The 20,461-nt window shown below is 41.0% G+C and overlaps 1 protein-coding gene across 1 annotated transcript in view; it reads left to right on the top strand.

Annotated features, from left to right (window-relative positions):
* Positions 1–20,461, top strand: part of Sec61alpha (SEC61 translocon subunit alpha) — a 52,199-nt gene that overhangs the window by 18,434 nt on the left and 13,304 nt on the right. The window contains exons 6-8 of the mRNA XM_071669611.1: positions 14,895–14,993; positions 19,345–19,485; positions 19,801–20,052. Of these exons, the coding sequence (XP_071525712.1) occupies positions 14,895–14,993; positions 19,345–19,485; positions 19,801–20,052 (492 nt within the window). The remainder of the gene's footprint in view (positions 1–14,894; positions 14,994–19,344; positions 19,486–19,800; positions 20,053–20,461) is intronic.

Genomic DNA, 20,461 nt, shown 5'->3' with positions numbered 1-20,461 from the left:
CAAGAAAGGAGTGCAAATGACTGGGATGTGTAAAAGAAAGCATCAGGAGGTCAAGAGGAAGGTGCAAGAGTTGAAAAATAGGTCAAATGAGAGTTGGGGTGAGAGAGTATCATGAGACTTTATGGGGAATAAAAAGATGTTTTGGAAGGAGGTGAATAATGTGTGTAAGACAAGAGAACAAATGGAAACATTGGTGAAGGGGTAAGTAATAGCAGGTAGTGATGGATTGAGTATTTTGGAGGTTTGTTGAATGTTTGATGATAGAGTGGCAGATATAGGGTGTTTTGGTTGGGGTGATTTGCAAAGTAAGAGGGTCAGAGAGAATGGTTTGGTTAAGAGAGAAGAGGTAGTAAAAGCCTTGCAGAAGATGAAGTACGGCAAGATGGCAGATTTGGATGGCACAGCAGTAGAATTTATTAAGAAAGGGAGTGACTGTGTCGTTGATTGGCTGGTAAGGATATTCAGTATGTGTGTGTGGATCATGGTGAAGTGCCTGAGAATTGGCAGAATGCATTTATATTGCCATTGTACAGACGCAAAGGGGATAAAGGTGAGTGTTCAAACTACAGAGGAATAAGTTTGAGTATTCGTGGGAAATTGTATGGAAGGGTATTGATTGAAAGGATGAAAGCATGCACAGAGCATCAGATTGAAGAAGAGCAGGTGTAGTTTCAGAAGTGGTAGAGGATTTGTGGATCAGGTGTTTGCTTTGAAGAATGTGAGAAATGCTTAGAAAAACAGATGTGTTTGTATGCAGCATTTATGGATCTGAAGAAAAAGTATGATAGGGTTGGAGATGCTTTGTGGAAGGTCTTAAGAGTATATGGTGTGGGAGGTAAGTTGCTAGAAGCAGAGAAGATTTTATCAAGGATGTAAGGTATTTGTGCAAATATGAAGAGAGGAGGGTGATTGGTTTCCATTGAAGGTTGGTTTGCAGCAGAGGTGTGTGATGTTCCCATGACTGTTTAATTTGTTTATGGATAGGGTGGTTAGGAGGTAAATGCAAGAGTTTTGGAGAGAGGGGCGAGTATGCAGTCTGTTGGGATGAGAGGGCCTGGGAGGGTAGTCAATTTTTGTTCGCCGATGATACAGCACTGGTGGCTGATTCGAGTGAGAAAGTGCAGTTGTTGAATGAGTTTGGAAAGGTTTGTGAAAGGAGAAAGTTGAGAGTAAATGTGAAAAAAAAGCAAGGTTATTAGGTTCAGCTGCATTAAGAGAAGTTAATTGGGATGTAAGTCTGAATGGAGAAAGATTGGAAGTGAAGTGTTTTAGATATCTTGTAGTGGACTTGGCAGTGAATGGAACCTTGGAGGTAGGAAGCAAGTCAAAGGTTAGGGGAGGGATTGAAGGTTCTGGGAGTGATGAAGAATGTGTGGAAGGTGAGACTGTTATCTCAGACAGCAAAAGTGGATATGTTTGAAGGAATAAAAGCTCCAACAGTATTATATGGTTGCAAGGCATAGGCTGTAGATGGGGCTGTACAGAGGATGATGGATGTTTTGAAATGAAATATTTGAGGACAATATGTGGTGTGAGGTGGTTTGATCGAGTATGCAATGAAACAGTAAGAGAGATGCGTGGAAATAAAGAGTGTGGTTGAGAGGGCTGAGTGAGCAGAAAAGGGCGTGTTGAAATGGTTTGGACATATAGAGAGAATGAGTGAGGATAGGTTAACAGAGAGGATATAAGTGTCAGGTGGAGGGAACAAGAAGCAGGAGGCCAAATTAGAAGTGGATGGATGGAGCAAATACGATTTTGAGGCCTGAATATACAGGAGGGTGAGAAGCAAGCAAGGAATAGAGTGGATTGGAATGATGTGGTATACTGGGGACGATGTGCTGTTAGGGGACTGAACCAGGGCATGTGAAATTCTGGGGAAAACCATGAAAAGGCCTTTGGGGCCTGGATGTGGATAAGGAGCTGTGATTATGGTGCATTGCACATGACAGCTAGAGACAGTGTGAATGAATGTGGCCTCTTTTTGTATGTTTTCCTGATGCTACGTCACTGATGCAGGGGGTGGCGATGCTGTTTCCTGTAGGGCAGAGTGGTGCTGGGAATGGATAAAAGCAAGTAAGTATATGTACATTTATGTGTATGGAAATGTGCATATGTTATATATATGTATGTACGTGTGTTTGTGTGTGGACGTATGTATACACATGTGTATGGGGGTGGGTTGGGCCATTTCTTTCGTCTGTTTCTTTGCGCTACCTCGCAAAAGTGGGAGACAGCGACAAAGCAAAAAAAAAGGGGATAAGAGTGAGTGCTCAAATTACAGAGGTATAAGTTTGTTGAGTATTCCTGGTAAATTATATGGGAGGGTATTGATTGAGAGGGTGAAGGCATGTACAGAGCATCAGATTGGGGAAGAGCAGTGCGGTTTCAGAAGTGGTAGAGGATGTGTGGATCAGGTGTTTGCTTTGAAGAATGTATGTGAGAAATACTTAGAAAAGCAAATGGATTTGTATGTAGCATTTATGGATCTGGAGAAGGCATATGATAGAGTTGATAGAGATGCTCTGTGGAAGGTATTAAGAATATATGGTGTGGGAGGCAAGTTGTTAGAAGCAGTGAAAAGTTTCTATCGAGGATGTAAGGCATGTGTACGTGTAGGAAGAGAGGAAAGTGATTGGTTCTCAGTGAATGTAGGTTTGCGGCAGGGGTGTGTGATGTCTCCATGGTTGTTTAATTTGTTTATGGATGGGGTTGTAAGGGAGGTAAATGCAAGAGTCCTGGAAAGAGGGGCAAGTATGAAGTCTGTTGGGGATGAGAGAGCTTGGGAAGTGAGTCAGTTGTTGTTCGCTGATGATACAGCGCTGGTGGCTGATTCATGTGAGAAACTGCAGAAGCTGGTGACTGAGTTTGGTAAAGTGTGTGGAAGAAGAAAGTTGAGAGTAAATGTGAATAAGAGCAAGGTTATTAGGTACAGTAGGGGTGAGGGTCAAGTCAATTGGGAGGTGAGTTTGAATGGAGAAAAACTGGAGGAAGTGAAGTGTTTTAGATATCTGGGAGTGGATCTGTCAGCGGATGGAACCATGGAAGCGGAAGTGGATCATAGGGTGGGGGAGGGGGCGAAAATTTTGGGAGCCTTGAAAAATGTTTGGAAGTCGAGAACATTATCTCGGAAAGCAAAAATGGGTATGTTTGAAGGAATAGTGGTTCCAACAATGTTGTATGGTTGCGAGGCGTGGGCTATGGATAGAGTTGTGCGCAGGAGGATGGATGTGCTGGAAATGAGATGTTTGAGGACAATGTGTGGTGTGAGGTGGTTTGATCGAGTAAGTAACGTAAGGGTAAGAGAGATGTGTGGAAATAAAAAGAGCGTGGTTGAGAGAGCAGAAGAGGGTGTTTTGAAATGGTTTGGGCACATGGAGAGAATGAGTGAGGAAAGATTGACCAAGAGGATATATGTGTCGGAGGTGGAGGGAACGAGGAGAAGAGGGAGACCAAATTGGAGGTGGAAAGATGGAGTGAAAAGGATTTTGTGTGATCGGGGCCTGAACATGCAGGAGGGTGAAAGGAGGGCAAGGAATAGAGTGAATTGGAGCGATGTGGTATACAGGGGTTGACGTGCTGTCAGTGGATTGAATCAAGGCATGTGAAGCGTCCGGGGTAAATCATGGAAAGCTGTGTAGGTATGTATATTTGCGTGTGTGGACGTGTGTATGTACATGTGTATGGGGGGGGTTGGGCCATTTCTTTCGTCTGTTTCCTTGCGCTACCTCGCAACCGTGGGAGACAGCGACGAGGTATAAAAAAAAAAATATATATATATATATATATATATATATATATATTTATTTCTTTTCTTTCATACTATTCGCCATTTCCCGCATTAGTGAGGTAGCGTTAAGAACAGAGGACTGGGCCTTAGAGGGAATATCCTCACCTGGCCTCCTTCTCTGTTCCTTCTTTTGGAAAATTAAAAAAAAAAAGCGAGAGGGGAGGATTTCCAGCCATCCGCTCCCTCCCCTTTTAGTCGCCTTCTACGACACGCAGGAAATACGTGGGAAGTATTCTTTCTCCCCTAACCCTATATATATATATATATATATATATATATATATATTTTTTTTTTTTTTGCTTTGTCGCTGTCTCCCGCTTTTGCGAGGTAGCGCAAAGAAACAGACGAAAGAAATGGCCCAACCCACCCCCATACACATGTATATACATACGTCCACACACGCAAATATACATACCTACACAGCTTTCCATGGTTTACCCCAGACGCTTCACATGCCCTGATTCAATCCACTGACAGCACGTCAACCCCGGTATACCACATCGCTCCAATTCACTCTATTCCTTGCCCTCCTTTCACCCTCCTGCATGTTCAGGCCCCGATCACACAAAATCTTTTTCACTCCATCTTTCCACCTCCAGTTTGGTCTCCCTCTTCTCCTCGTTCCCTCCACCTCCGACACATATATCCTCTTGGTCAATTTTTTTTCCCTCATTCTCTCCATTTGCCCAAACTATTTCAAAACACCCTCTTCTGCTCTCTCAACCACGCTCTTTTTATTTCCACACATTTTTTTTTTTTTTTTTTCATACTATTCGCCATTTCCCGCGATAGCGAGGTAGCGTTAAGAACAGAGGACTGGGCCATTGAGGGAATACCCTCACCTGGCCCCCTTCTCTGTTCCTTCTTTTGGAAAATTAAAAAAAAAAAGAAAAAAGAAATTAAAAATATAGTGATGGGTGATTTGAATGCAAAGGTGAGTAATGTGGCAGTTGAGGGAATAATTGGTATACATGGAGTGTTCAGTGTTGTAAATGGAAATGGTGAAGAGCTTTTAGATTTATGTGCTGAAAAAGGACTGGTCATTGGGAATACCTGGTTTAAAAAGCGAGATATACATAAGTATACGTATATAAGTAGGAGAGATGGCCAGAGAGCGTTATTGGATTATGTGTTAATTGATAGACGCACGAAAGAGAGACTTTTGGATGTTAATGTGCTGAGAGGTGCAACTGGAGATATGTCTGATCATTATCTTGTGGAAGCAGAGGTGAAGATTTGTGGGGGTTTTCAGAAAAGAAGAGAGAATGTTGGGGTGAAGAGAGTGGTGAGAGTAAGTGAGCTTGGGAAGGAGACTTATGTGAGGAAGAGACTGAGTACAGAATGGAAAAAGGTGAGAACAAAGGAGGTAATGGGAGTGGGGGAGGAATGGGATGTATTTAGGGAAGCAGTGATGGCTTGCGCAAAAGATGCTTGTGGCATGAGAAGCGTGGGAGGTGGGTTGATTAGAAAAGGTAGTGAGTGGTGAAATGAAGAAGTAAGATTATTATTGAAAGAGAAGAGAGAGGCATTTGAACGATTTTTGCAGGGAAAAAATGCAAATGAGTGGGAGAGGTATAAAAGAAAGAGGCAGGAGGTCAAGAGAAAGGTGCAAGAGGTGAAAAAGAGGGCAAATGAGAGTTGGGGTGAGAGAGTATCATTAAATTTCATGGAGAATAAAAAGATGTTTTGGAAGGAGGTAAATAAAGTGCGTAAGACAAGGGAGCAAATGGGAACTTCAGTGAAGGGGGCTAATGGGGAGGTGATAACAAGTAGTGGTGATGTGAGAACGAGATGGAGTGAGTATTTTGAAGGTTTGTTGAATGTGTTTGATGATAGAGTGGCAGATGTGGGGTGTCTTGGTCGAGGTGGTGTGCAAAGTGAGACGGTTAGGAAAAATGATTTGGTAAATAGAGAAGAGGTAGTAAAAGCTTTACGGAAGATGAAAGCCGGCAAAGCAGCAGGTTTGGATGGCATTGCAGTGGAATTTATTAAAAAAGGGGGTGACTGTATTGTTGACTGGTTGGTAAGGTTATTTAATGTATGTATGATTCATGGTGAGGTGCCTGAGGATTGGCGGAATGCTTGCATAGTGCCATTGTACAAAGGCAAAGGGGATAAGAGTGAGTGCTCAAATTACAGAGGTATAAGTTTGTTGAATATTCCTGGTAAATTATATGGGAGGGTATTGACTGAGAGGGTGAAGGCATGTACAGAGCATCAGATTGGGGAAGAGCAGTGTGGTTTCAGAAGTGGTAGAGGATGTGTGGATCAGGTGTTTGCTTTCAAGAATGTATGCGAGAAATACTGAGAAAAACAAATGGATTTGTATGTAGCATTTATGGATCTGGAGAAGGCATATGATAGAGTTGATAGAGATGCTCTGTGGAAGGTATTAAGAATATATGGTGTGGGAGGCAAGTTGTTAGAAGCAGTGAAAAGTTTTTATCGAAGATGTAAGGCATATGTACGTGTAGGAAGAGAGGAAAGTGATTGGTTCTCAGTGAATGTAGGTTTGCGGCAGGGGTGTGTGATGTCTCCATGGTTGTTTAATTTGTTTATGGATGGGGTTGTTAGGGAGGTGAATGCAAGAGTTTTGGAAAGAGGGGCAAGTATGCAGTCTGTTGTGGATGAGAGAGCTTGGGAAGTGAGTCAGTTGTTGTTCGCTGATGATACAGCGCTGGTGGCTGATTCATGTGAGAAACTGCATAAGCTGGTGACTGAGTTTGGTAAAGTGTGTGAAAGAAGAAAGTTAAGAGTAAATGTGAATAAGAGCAAGGTAATTAGGTACAGTAGGGTTGAGGGTCAAGTCAATTGGGAGGTAAGTTTGAATGGAGATAAGCTGGAGGAAGTGAAGTGTTTTAGATATCTGGGAGTGGATCTGGAAGCAGATGGAACCATGGAAGCGGAAGTGAATCATAGGGTGGGGGAGGGGGCGAAAATTCTGGGAGCCTTGAAGAATGTGTGGAAGTCGAGAACATTATCTCGGAAAGCAAAAATGGGTATGTTTGAAGGAATAGTGGTTCCAACAATGTTGTATGGTTGCGAGGCGTGGGCTATGGATAGAGTTGTGCGCAGGAGGGTGGATGTGCTCGAAATGAGATGTTTGAGGACAATATGTGGTGTGAGGTGGTTTGATCGAGTAAGTAATGTAAGGGTGAGAGAGATGTTTGGAAATAAAAAGAGTGCGGTTGAGAGAGCAGAAGAGGGTGTTTTAAAATGGTGTGGTCACATGGAGAGAATGAGTGGGGAAAGATTGACCAAGGGGATAAAATGTTTCAGAGGGGGGGGGAAATGGGGGAAAGGGGGGAACCCAAAATTGGGAGGTGGAAAAAAAAGGGGGTAAAAAAATTTTGGGTTGTTTGGGGCCAAAACATGCAGGGGGTGAAAGGCGTAAAGGAAAGGGGGAATTGGAAGATGGGGTATCCCCGGGGGCGAGGTCTTCAAGGGATTGAAAGGCAGTAAAATTCGGGGGTAAACCAGGGAAATTTGTGTGGGGCCTGGATTGGAAAGGGAGCTTTTTGGGAAACGAAAATGGGGGGCCTTTGGTGTTTTTCCTACGCAAAATTTTCCACACATAAAGGGGGGGGGGTTTTATTCCATGTGTGGGGGGGGGAAGGGGAACAAATAAAGGCAAAAACAGTATGAATTATTTTCATGTTATATATGTATATTTTCTGTGTGTGTAATAATGTTACTTTAATGAAATATTATGTATATTTGGTGTGTGGACTTTATTTAAAACATGTGAAAGGGGGTGGGTTGGGCCATTTTTTCGTCTTTTCCTTGCGCAAACCTTTAAAAAAGGGGAGACAGCGACAAAGCAAAAAAAAAAAATATTAATATTTTATATATATATATATAAATATTTTTTTTTTTTCCCCAAATTCCCCATTTTCCACAAAAAGGGAGGAGGGGGGTTTTAAAACAAAGGACGGGGGCCTTTGGGGGAATTTCCCAAAAGGCCCTTTTCCCTCTTTCCTTCTTTTGGGGGAAAAATTAAAAAAAAAAGAAATTATATTTTTTTTTATTTTTTTATTTTTTTTTTGTTTTGGTCCTGCCCTCCGTTTTTGCGAGGTAGCGAAAAGAAAAAAGACAAAGAAAGGGCCCCAACCCCCCCCCAACACGTATAACTCCCACAAAAAATACATCCCCATACATCTCAATGTACCAAAATTTTAAAACACAACAACATATCCCAATATACACATGTACAAAATTTAAATACTTTCTGCCTTTTTTTTTTTCCCCCACCCGCCCCCTTTTCGCCACAAAAGGAATAAAAAATCCCCCCCCCCTCATTTTCAGGACGCTGGGAAAAAGCAAAAAAACCCCCTTTCGTTCAACTCAGTCCCCACTGCCATGTAATAATGCCTGAAACCACAGCTCCCTTTCCAACCCAAGGCCCCACAAATTTTTCCGGGTTTCCCCCAAACGCTTCCCCAGCCCTGATTCAACCCTTTGACAGCATTTCGACCCCGGAAAACCCACATCTTTTCCAATTCACTCTATTCCTTGCCCCCTTTCACCCTCCTGCATGTTCAGGCCCCGATCACTCAAAAACTTTTTTACCCATCTTTTCCCCCTCCAATTTGGTCTCCCACTTCTCCTTCCCTCCACCTCCGACCATATATCCTCTTGGTCAATCTTTCCTCACTCATTCTTCCATGTCCCAAAACCAAATTTTAAAACACCCCTTTTTTTCTCCTCAACCACGCTCTTTTTTTTTCCACACATCTCTCTTACCCTTACATTACTTACTCAAACAAACCCCCTTCACCCCCCATATTGTCCTCAAACATCTCATTTCCAGCACATCCAAACCCCCCCCACAAATCTATCCATAGCCCAAAACCCCCCAACCTAATAAATTTTTGGGGAAAAAAAAAAAAACCCCTTTTCCTTTTAAAAAAACCCATTTTTGCTTTTGGAGATAATGTTCTCAAATTCCCCAAAAATTCTTCAAGGGTCCCAGGATTTTTTCCCCCCCCCCCCAACCCCCATGATTCCCCTTCCGCTTCCTGGGTTTCCCTCCGCTTTCCCAAACCACTCCCAGATACTAAAAACTTTACTTCCCCCCAGTTTTTCTTTTTCAAACTTACCTCCCAATTTACTTGAAACCCCAACCCCACTGACCTAATAACCTTTCTCTTATTCACATTTTCTCTTTTAAATTTCATGGAGAATAAAAAGATGTTTTGGAAGGAGGTAAATAAAGTGCGTAAGACAAGGGAGCAAATGGGAACATCAGTGAAGGGGGTTAATGGGGAGGTGATAACAAGTAGTGGTGATGTGAGAAGGAGATGGAGTGAGTATTTTGAAGGTTTGTTGAATGTGTTTGATGATAGAGTGGCAGATGTGGGGTGTCTTGGTCGAGGTGGTGTGCAAAGTGAGACGGGTTAGGAAAAATGATTTGGTAAATAGAGAAGAGGTAGTAAAAGCTTTACGGAAGATGAAAGCCGGCAAAGCAGCAGGTTTGGATGGCATTGCAGTGGAATTTATTAAAAAAGGGGGTGACTGTATTGTTGACTGGTTGGTAAGGTTATTTAATGTATGTATGATTCATGGTGAGGTGCCTGAGGATTGGCGGAATGCTTGCATAGTGCCATTGTACAAAGGCAAAGGGGATAAGAGTGAGTGCTCAAATTACAGAGGTATAAGTTTGTTGAATATTCCTGGTAAATTATATGGGAGGGTATTGACTGAGAGGGTGAAGGCATGTACAGAGCATCAGATTGGGGAAGAGCAGTGTGGTTTCAGAAGTGGTAGAGGATGTGTGGATCAGGTGTTTGCTTTCAAGAATGTATGCGAGAAATACTGAGAAAAACAAATGGATTTGTATGTAGCATTTATGGATCTGGAGAAGGCATATGATAGAGTTGATAGAGATGCTCTGTGGAAGGTATTAAGAATATATGGTGTGGGAGGCAAGTTGTTAGAAGCAGTGAAAAGTTTTTATCGAAGATGTAAGGCATATGTACGTGTAGGAAGAGAGGAAAGTGATTGGTTCTCAGTGAATGTAGGTTTGCGGCAGGGGTGTGTGATGTCTCCATGGTTGTTTAATTTGTTTATGGATGGGGTTGTTAGGGAGGTGAATGCAAGAGTTTTGGAAAGAGGGGCAAGTATGCAGTCTGTTGTGGATGAGAGAGCTTGGGAAGTGAGTCAGTTGTTGTTCGCTGATGATACAGCGCTGGTGGCTGATTCATGTGAGAAACTGCATAAGCTGGTGACTGAGTTTGGTAAAGTGTGTGAAAGAAGAAAGTTAAGAGTAAATGTGAATAAGAGCAAGGTAATTAGGTACAGTAGGGTTGAGGGTCAAGTCAATTGGGAGGTAAGTTTGAATGGAGATAAGCTGGAGGAAGTGAAGTGTTTTAGATATCTGGGAGTGGATCTGGAAGCAGATGGAACCATGGAAGCGGAAGTGAATCATAGGGTGGGGGAGGGGGCGAAAATTCTGGGAGCCTTGAAGAATGTGTGGAAGTCGAGAACATTATCTCGGAAAGCAAAAATGGGTATGTTTGAAGGAATAGTGGTTCCAACAATGTTGTATGGTTGCGAGGCGTGGGCTATGGATAGAGTTGTGCGCAGGAGGGTGGATGTGCTCGAAATGAGATGTTTGAGGACAATATGTGGTGTGAGGTGGTTTGATCGAGTAAGTAATGTAAGGGTGAGAGAGATGTTTGGAAATAAAAAGAGTGCGGTTGAGAGAGCAGAAGAGAGTGTTTTAAAATGGTGTGGTCACATGGAGAGAATGAGTGGGGAAAGATTGACCAAGAGGATATATGTGTCAGAGGTGGAGGGAATGAGAAGTGGGAGACCAAATTGGAGGTGGAAAGATGGAGTGAAAAAGATTTTGTGTGATCGGGGCCTGAACATGCACGAGGGTGAAAGGCGTGCAAGGAATAGAGTGAATTGGAACGATTTGGTATACCGGGGTCGACGTGCTGTCAATGGATTGAATCAGGACATGTGAAGTGTCTGGGGTAAACCATGCAAAGTGTGTGGGGCCTGGATGTGGAAAGGGAGCTGTGAACGAATGGGGCCTTTGGTGTTTTTCCTAGCGCTACCTCACACACATGAAGGGGGAGGGGGTTGTTATTCCATGTGTGGCGGGGTGGTGATGGGAACAAATAAAGGCAGACAGTATGAATTATGTTCATGTGTATATATGTATATGTCTGTGTGTGTATATATATGTGTACATTGAGATGTATAGGTATGTATATTGTGCATGTATGTATATGCATGTGTATGTGGGCGGGTTGGGCCATTCTTTCGTCTGTTTCCTTGCGCTACCTCGCTAACGCGGGAGACAGTGACAAAGCAAAATAAAAAATAATAAAAAAGATATATATATATATATATGTATATGTATATATATATAATTTTTTTTTTTTCAAACTTCATTTTCCACGTAAGCGAGGTAGTGTTAAGAACAGAGGACTGGGCCTTTGAGGGAATATCCTCACCTGGCCCTCTTCTCTGTTCCTTATTTTGGAAAATTAAAAAAGAGTATATGTTATTATATTTTTATTATTTATTTATTATATTTTGCTTTGTCGCTGTCTCCTGCGTTTGCAAGGTAGCGCAAGGAACAGACGAAAGAAATGGCCCAACCCACCCCCATACACATGTATATACATATACGACCACACACGCAAATATACATACCTATACATCTCAATGTACACATATATATACACATACACACATATACATATATACACATGTACATAATTCATACTGTCTGCCTTTATTTATCCCCATCGCCACCTTGCCACACATGGAATAACATCCCCCTCCCCCCTCATGTGTGCGAGGTAGCGCTAGGAAAAGTCAACAAAGGCCCCATTCGTTCACACTCAGTCCCCAGCTGCCATGTAATAATGCCTGAAACCACAGCTCCCTCTGCACATCAAGGCCCCACAGAACTTTCCATGGTTTACCCCAGACGCTTCACATGTCCTGATTCAATCCATTGACAGCACGTCGACCCCGGTATACCACATCGATCCAATTCACTCTATTCCTTGCCCACCTTTCACCCTCATGCATGTTCAGGCCCCGATCACTCAAAATCTTTTTCACTCCATCTTTCCACCTCCAATTTGGTCTCCCACTTCTCGTTCCCTCCACCTCCGACACATATATCCTCTTGGTCAATCTTTCCTCACTCATTCTCTCCATGTGCCCAAACCATTTCAAAACACCCTCTTCTGCTCTCTCAACCACGCTCTTTTTATTTCCACACATCTCTCTTACCCTTACATTACTTAATCAAACCCCCTTGCACCACATATTGTCCTCAAACATCTCATTTCCAGCACATCCACCCTCCGCACAACTCTATCCATAGCCCACGCCTCGCAACCATACAACATTGTTGGAACCACTATTCCTTCAAACATACCCATTTTTGCTTTCGGAGATAATGTTCTCAACTTCCACACATTCTTCAACGCTCCCAGGATTTTCGCCCCCTCCCCCACCCTATGATTCACTTCCGCTTCCATGGTTCCATCCGCTGCCAGATCCACTCCCAGATATCTAAAACACTTTACTTCCTCCAGTTTTTCTTTATTCAAACTTACCTCCCAATTGACTTGACCCTCAACCCTACTGTACCTAATAACCTTGCTCTTATTCACATTTACTCTTAACTTAACTTAACAAACTTATACCTCTGTAATTTGAGCACTCACTTTTATCCCCTTTGCCTTTGTACAATGGCACTATGCACGCATTCCGCCAATCCTCAGGCACCTCGCCATGAATCATACATGCATTAGATAATCTAACCTTACCAACCAGTCAACAATACAGTCACCCCCTTTTTTAATAAATTCCACTGCAATGCCATCCAAACCCGCTGCCTTGTCGGCTTTCATCTTTCGCAAAGCTTTTACTACCTCTTCTCTGTTTACCAAATGATCCTCCCTAACCGTCTCACTTTACACACCACCTCGACCAAAACACCCTATATCTGCCACTCTTATCAAACACATTCAATAAACCTTCAAAAAAATACCTTGCTCCATCTCCTCACATCACCACTATTTGTTATCACCTCCTCATTAGCCCCCTTCACTGAAGTTCCCATTTGTTCCCTTGTCTTAAGCACTTTATTTACGCACTTATTTAGGGAAGCAGTGATGGCTTGCGCAAAAGATGATTGTGGCATTAGAAGCGTGGGAGGTGGGCAGATTAGAAAGGTTAGTGAGTGGTGGGATGAAGAAGTAAGATTATTAGTGAAAGAGAAAAGAGAGGCATTTGGATGATTTTTGCAGGGAAATAATGCAAATGAGTGGGAGATGTATAAAAGAAAGAGGCAGGAGGTCAAGAGAAAGGTACAAGAGGTGAAAAAGAGGGCAAATAAGAGCTGGCGTGAGAGAGTATCATTAAAATGTAAGTAAATTTATACATATATATTATATGTTATCTATTACACTTAGTCGCTGTCTCCCGTGTTAGTGAGGTAGCGCAAGGAAAGAGACAAAAGAATGGCCCAACCCACCTACATACACATGTATGTACATAAACACCCACTCACACATACATACATACCTACCTGTACATTTTGGCTTGTGCAAAAGATGCTTGTGGCATGAGAAGCATGGGAGGTGGGCATGTCAGAAAGGGTAGTGGGTGGTGGGATGAAGAAGTAAGATTGTATCTCGGAAAGCAAAAAATGGGTATGTTTGAAGGAATAGTGGTTCCAACAAAATGATTGCGAGGTGTGGCCTATGGATGGGGTTGTGCGGAGGAAGGTAGATGTGTTGGAAATGAGATGTTTGAGGACAATATGTGGTTTGATTAAGTAATGAAAGGGTAAGAGATGTGTGGTAATAAAGAGTGTGGTTGCGAGAGCAGAAGAGGGGTGTATTGAAATGGTTTGGTCACATAAAGAGAATGAGTGAGGAAAGATTGAAAAAGAGGATATATGTGTCAGAGGTGGAGGGAATGAGAAGTGGGAGACCAAATTGGAGGTGGAAGGATGGAGTGAAAAAGATTTTTAGCAATTGGGTCCCAAACATACAAGAGGGTGAAAGGCATGTAAGGAGTAGACTAAATTGGAACAATGTGGTATACTGGGGTCGAGGTGCTGTCAATGGACTGAACCAGGACATGTGAAGTGTCTGGGGTAAACCGTGGATTGCTTTATGGAGCCTGGATGTTGAAAGGGAGTTGTGGTTTTGGTGCATTATACATGATAGCTAGAGACTGATTGTGAATGAATTTGGCCTTTGTTGTCTTTTCCTAGTGCTACCTCGCACGTGTGCCGGGGGAGGGGTGTGTCTTTTCATGTGTGGCAGGGTGGCTATGGGAATGAATAAAGGCAGCAAGTATCAATTATGTACATATGTATATATGTATATGTCTGTGTATATATATATATATGTATATGTTGAAATGTATAGGTATGTATATGTGTGTGTGTGGACTTGTATTTATATACATGTGTATGTTGGTGGGTTGGTCCATTCTTTCGTCTGTTTCCTTGCGCTACCTTGCCGGCATGGGAGACAGTGACGGGGTATAGTAATGATGATAACGATAATGTATGTATATATGTGTACGTTGAAATTTATGGTTATGTATATGTGCATGTGTTGACGTGTATGTATATGCACGTGTATGTGGGCGGGTTGCGCCATTCTTTTGTCTGTTTCCTTGTGCTACCTTGATAACACAGGTGACAGCGACAAAGGATAATGTGATGAAATACATTTCAACATATACATACACATACACATGTAATATTCATACTTGCTCTGCCTTGATTAGGGCCTCCGCGGCCTGTGCTGTCTCAGGTAACATAAGAAAATCAAATAAATGGTAAGCCAAAAAGAATAGATGGCAAGCCAGAGAGATAAGCTTGCTAGGGAGGCAAGGAGTTGTATCACTGCAGCACCCTCTTCCTTTTTGTGCACACTCTTTTGCAATATAGTGAAACACACACTGCCTCAAAATTTACTTTTTTGTGATTAAATGGCTACTTTGCTCCATTTTTTCTTTCAGCTACTTTTGATGTACGTGACATTTTACTACTGTTTGAATTGGATTTGTTTCTGATTTTGTATGATAATGTGATTTTTCTTCTCTCCAATAGGTGCGTGCCCTTCGAGAGGCTTTTTACCGTCAGAATCTACCCAATTTGACCAACCTGCTGGCAACTGTACTTATCTTTGGAATAGTTATATACTTCCAGGTTAGTTCACTGTACTTTTTTATTTCTTTAAGAGATTAAACAGTAAAAGGGGACAGTTTGAAAAATTAAGATGAAATGACAGGGTGAAATGTTAACAAACAAGACTATGTAGACTTTTGAATATTTTTGGACAAAGAAATAGGTGAAAGATTTGGTATACAGATGGAAGTAATCCTGGCTGCTCTGTAATTTAAGTTGAAAGGGAAAACTAAGCTGGAACACCACATGGACTTTTCCATGAAATTAAGCTGAAGAAATACTACTGCAGAAAACCTCTTATGTAAATTTTCCCATCTCTGCATGTAGTGGTATGTCTCATTTTTGACAGCATCCTGAATTTTAAGTTGCACCCAACTGACAGAACCCCCAATGATAAGGAATTTGTGACTGATATGGTTGTTGTCTGTATTTTCATGGGAATATAGGTATAAAACAACATTGACAAAACTTGCACCCAGAGAAGTAGAGTAGAAGAGTCGTGCTGGAAAGTTGATTTTAATGTTAAGCTTGATAATAACTGAGCAGGTAAACTTTGATACGATGGTGCTGTATTTGTAATCTATTAGATGCAGAATTACTAGCCTTTATAAGACAGTTAGGGTTCTTTAAATCATGCTTTGAAAGTGTAGATGCCCAATTCCACATATCTGTTTAGGAGAGTCAAATGTATCATGCATGTTAGAAATGTTTAGAAAAATATACAGCTGAAACTTCATGGGTGGTGGTGATGAACAATTATATTAAAGGGAACCCTTTGAGCTATGCAGTAAGTTTACCCATGCTTATCTGATACAGAACCAACCTAAGGAAAGGTTACTCTTGTTTTCAAAAATTATGTGGAATAGGTAACAAATTGGTAACTACATTGTACTGTTGATATATTTGATGTACATATTAGCATGATGCTAAAGTTATGAATTACGCCAGTTACCACAGCTTTCCCTTCATTATTATAAAGGACAACATAGTCCTCCTGACCTGTGCAGCTGAAACATGGATATGGGATGAGTCACAGAGGTCAAGAATATAGGATTTCAGAATGAGTTATTTGAGAGGAGCATGTGGTATGGCTAGATGGAATGAAGAAAGTAATGATGGGATGTATGAAAGATTTGGTATGGCAGGGAATGCAAAGGGAGTGAATTGTGGGGTGCTAAAGTCAGTGAAATGTGTTATTTTGAGGTGGTTTGAGCATGTGGAAAGAATGCAAGATGGAAAGTTTGCAAGAAGATTGTGGGATGTATATTTAAAGGGGTTGGTATGAGAGAAAGAGCACTAAAGAGAGAAATGGGGGAAGAAGGCATGGAATGGCATTTGTGAGGGAGGCATGTAAAGGGAGACTCTTTTGCCTTGGCCACCCTCTTGATGGGACTTTCTAGAGGGAACAGTCGTATGAAATATAGAACAGAACAGAATTACCAATTACCATTTGGGTACAGTCTTGTGTGAAAACCAGTAAGAGGGTTGAAGGGTTAGCAAGTTAGAAAAAACAAAATTCCTTTGTATGCAACCTAAGTTCAAAATCAAAGACCTCTGATGTCATTAGTCTTGAGCATTCAAGAGATATTACATGCATGTATGTAGTGAGTCAATGATTTTATTTATATATCTGGCATTCAGAATAGTATCCTCTTTCTTTCATGTAGCTGATTTCATCACTACACCATGGGACTTTTGGGTGAGCTGTTGACAGATTCCCTGTACATTCTGTCTATTTCAGACTTGTGGAACTATCTGAAAAAAGAATTTGTAAACTTGTCTAAGATGAAGTCCAAACATCCTCTGGAGAGATAGCTTGGGTTGTTAGACCCTGTTTAGAAATTTCTTTAAAGCCCCATTGCTAAGAAAGCAACAATGCATTTTCAGAAAACTGACCAGTCGATTTAAGATCACATCGATTTAAGATCACATAAGAACCGTGGAAAGTTCTGTGGGGCCTGGATGTGGAAAGGGAGCTGTGGTTTCAGTGCATTATTACATGACAGCTAGAGACTGAGTGTGAACGAATGGGGCCTTTGTTGTCTTTTCCTAGCGCTACCTCGCACACATGAGGGGGAAGGGGGTTGTTATTCCATGTGTGGCGAGGTGGCGATGGGAATAAGTAAAGGCAGACAGTATGAATTATGTACATGCGTATATATGTATATGTCTGTGTGTGTATATATATGTGTACATTGAGATGTATAGGTATGTATATTTTGCGTGTGTGGACGTGTATGTATATACATGTGTATGTGGGTGGGTTGGGCCATTCTTTCGTCTGTTTCCTTGTGCTACCTCGCTAACGCGGGAGACAGCGACAAAGCAAAATAAATAAATATAAGATAAGAATTTTTGAGTCCATCCAGAGAAGTACAAGAATTTTCATACACTAAAACAATTTATGTAACTCAGAGGCATTTTTGGTAAGATAATGTTTATCAGCTACTGAATCACTAGTATAGTAGGTAGTAGTTAGTAGGCAGCCACCAACCAGGGAGGTATATTACCATTACTACCCTTTTGGGTATTGGGAGGGTTAGTGATGGCTGCGTAGTGGGCCAGCACTTCAGTAGTTGTCTTTTCTTTCTGCCTTACCCACACTTGGACTACTGGCATTCTGTCCAGAACATACAATATCTATATCATGCAAAACTCTTGACAATTTAATTTGCACAGCTCACTCTTTGTAACAGTAGCTTTTCTTGTGGTGAATGCTGTGTGCTAGCCCAGCATTTTGGCAAAATGGTTGGAGCAACAGATAGAATTAGTAGGTAGGAACATTTTGGTGGGAGCTTTATGTAGCAGTAGTTGGTAAAAACGTTGAGTTCGAGCATTAGGTAAAAGTAGTCAGTAGTAACATTAGGTATGAGCCTCTACAAACACTGTACTAGACTTGCCCTCTGCCAATGGCCTGTTAAGGGTGAGGCATTAACGGCTAAGAAGTGGCTTTGGAGTTCACTAGTTATGGAGACTCTACTGCCGTGGCCACCCCCTTGAGTGAGTTCCAGAAGGGAACAGGCATCAGAAATGTAGATAGAGATATAATCTCATATTGTGGTATTTTAGACTTGATAGACCATTGAAGAAATGGTGATCAATACACTTCACAGAATTCTTTGACAAGGGTGATCACTGTCTCTGTCCACAATATATTTAAAGTAGGAATAATTTGTGAATGGTGATGGATTTAAAACTTCCTAACATAGCGTAACAAGTACTTGTGTATTAAACAGTGATTCCTTGTGTTTCTGTCTCTGCATTTATCTTTCCCATGTATGACATCAATAAAAACACAAACCAAAACTTCCTGTCACTTGCACTCTTAATTTCTAATGTGGTTGTACACCTGCAGAAGACAGAGAGATTACACTTTGGTATGAATAAAGTTTTCCAGTGCATTACTGATGACAAGTGTTGTTTAGTTATGCTGACAATCCTTTATTTGGGAAATGTAGAATTAGAACAATTAAAAGCACAGGGCACATATAACCAGTTAGTACTGGAAAAGAAAAGTAAAAGATTAAGATTGCATAACCCTTAGCAAGTGCAGCAAAGCTTAGGGGTTCTTGATTGATGTTAATAGGGTAGAATCTTTATTTGCAAAACAAGAAAGTCATAACTAAGACATATTTCAAAGCACTTATGATCTCCAAGGTGGAATACTATTGTTACATCTTATATGGGTAAAAATATGAAGCATTAGAACATCATGTTCGTAGCCCACATTGATTGTCAAGGTTTATGGATTGGCAAAATATTGTTATGCACATTAGGGAAGGTGAACTATTAAAGTGTATGCACAGAAAATCCTGGAATGTGATCATGCTCTCAAGGATTGTTAAGTATTGAAATAACTTGCATGGAAGACTTTGAAAATATCAGCATAGTGCAGAGATAGCATGAAAATATCAGCATAATGCAGAGATATTTTGGTTCAATAACAGTGGCATATATATGGATTTCTAAACTTTTCCTTGGATTACTTCTAAATATTAGCAAATGTGGACCACCCAGTAAAGGAATTAAGGACCCATTGCATGGACATCAAAGAAAAAAACAAAGTACTTTAGTAGCAAGAATTTAATTGGTATGTGAATGTGCAGTCTGTGGCCATGCAAAACACTGTTGATTAAGGAATAACATTGCAACTTTTCAACTTTCCTGTAAGTTTGGTATTACTCAAATGAAGTTAACCTAACAAACATGTAATTCAGTTGACAAATAAAACTAAGGGTGGTTGAGGAAATTTATAAGTATTTGGTAATTGGTGAAGAATGTTTGTTGCTAGTCACATGATGCTAGTTGAACTTGCTAAGATATGATACCTGTAAGCTGTATTTGCTTGACTGTTGAAACTTGTTTTAACCAGGGCTTCCGAGTAGATCTTCCAATCAAGTCTGCTCGTTACCGTGGCCAGTACTCGTCATACCCTATCAAACTTTTCTACACCTCCAACATTCCCATTATTCTTCAGTCAGCACTTGTCTCCAATCTCTACATCATATCACAGGTTAGTAACCTTGTGTAAGAGGCTGAAGGTATTGTATGTATCAATTAGTTGTGGGAATAAGAAGAGGATCTATGCATCTGCAGTAAACCATATGAATGATAATGCCATCTTTCCATCTAGTAGATGTATAAGTTGCAAGGAGATTTTTTCCAAGATTTATATCAAAATGACTTCAGTAATCTAGAAACCTGATTGATAAATGTAATGCACTATTATGGTTGATTCAGAGTTGATTGGTTCTTTTTATGATATTAGCCTTGTAAGATTGAATTATGAGGGTTCAGTTTTGTAAAATGATTTTGTTAACTTTTCCAGATGTTAGCAGTTAAATTCCAAGGTAACTTCTTTGTTGGCTTATTGGGTGTGTGGGCAGACACTGGATCTGGAGGTCCTGGGCGTGCTTCCTACCCAGTAGGTGGCTTGTGTTACTATATGTCCCCGCCAGAGTCATTTGGACACATCCTAGAAGATCCTTTTCATGCTGTTATCTACATTGCCTTCATGCTTGGGTCCTGTGCATTCTTCTCCAAAACTTGGATTGAAGTTTCGGGCTCTTCTGCAAAGGATGTAAGTAACAGTTAGTTTAAGATTAGGATTGTATTTTTGCATTACATTTTGTTATAAAACATGAATCATTCTGGAATGATATGAATATTATTTAGGTTATAACTTTGTGGTTTGTCTACCATCACTAATAAGTACTCTAGTAGTTTTTCATATATCCAGTGATTATGCAGTTTTTTAACCATAGTTGCTTATAAAGAACAAGAAATTTTTCTCCCATAGCTTCCTTTCCTTAGTTGCAGATACTAATGAAGCTCATAAGCTGAGACAGTTTTCTTAGGCAACAAAAATATGGAAGTCTTCCCCCTAAATGCACCTATGCTGATAGCTTATCCTTGTTTTACCACTTGCACAAATTCTGTGAAGATGGAATGACTTATGTAGACACATGATCAGAAATTATTTGCATTAA

This window comes from Panulirus ornatus, chromosome 1 (assembly GCF_036320965.1).
Source record: "Panulirus ornatus isolate Po-2019 chromosome 1, ASM3632096v1, whole genome shotgun sequence".
Classification (NCBI taxonomy): Eukaryota; Metazoa; Arthropoda; class Malacostraca; order Decapoda; family Palinuridae; genus Panulirus; species Panulirus ornatus.
This window is presented reverse-complemented; position numbering and strand designations above follow the sequence as displayed.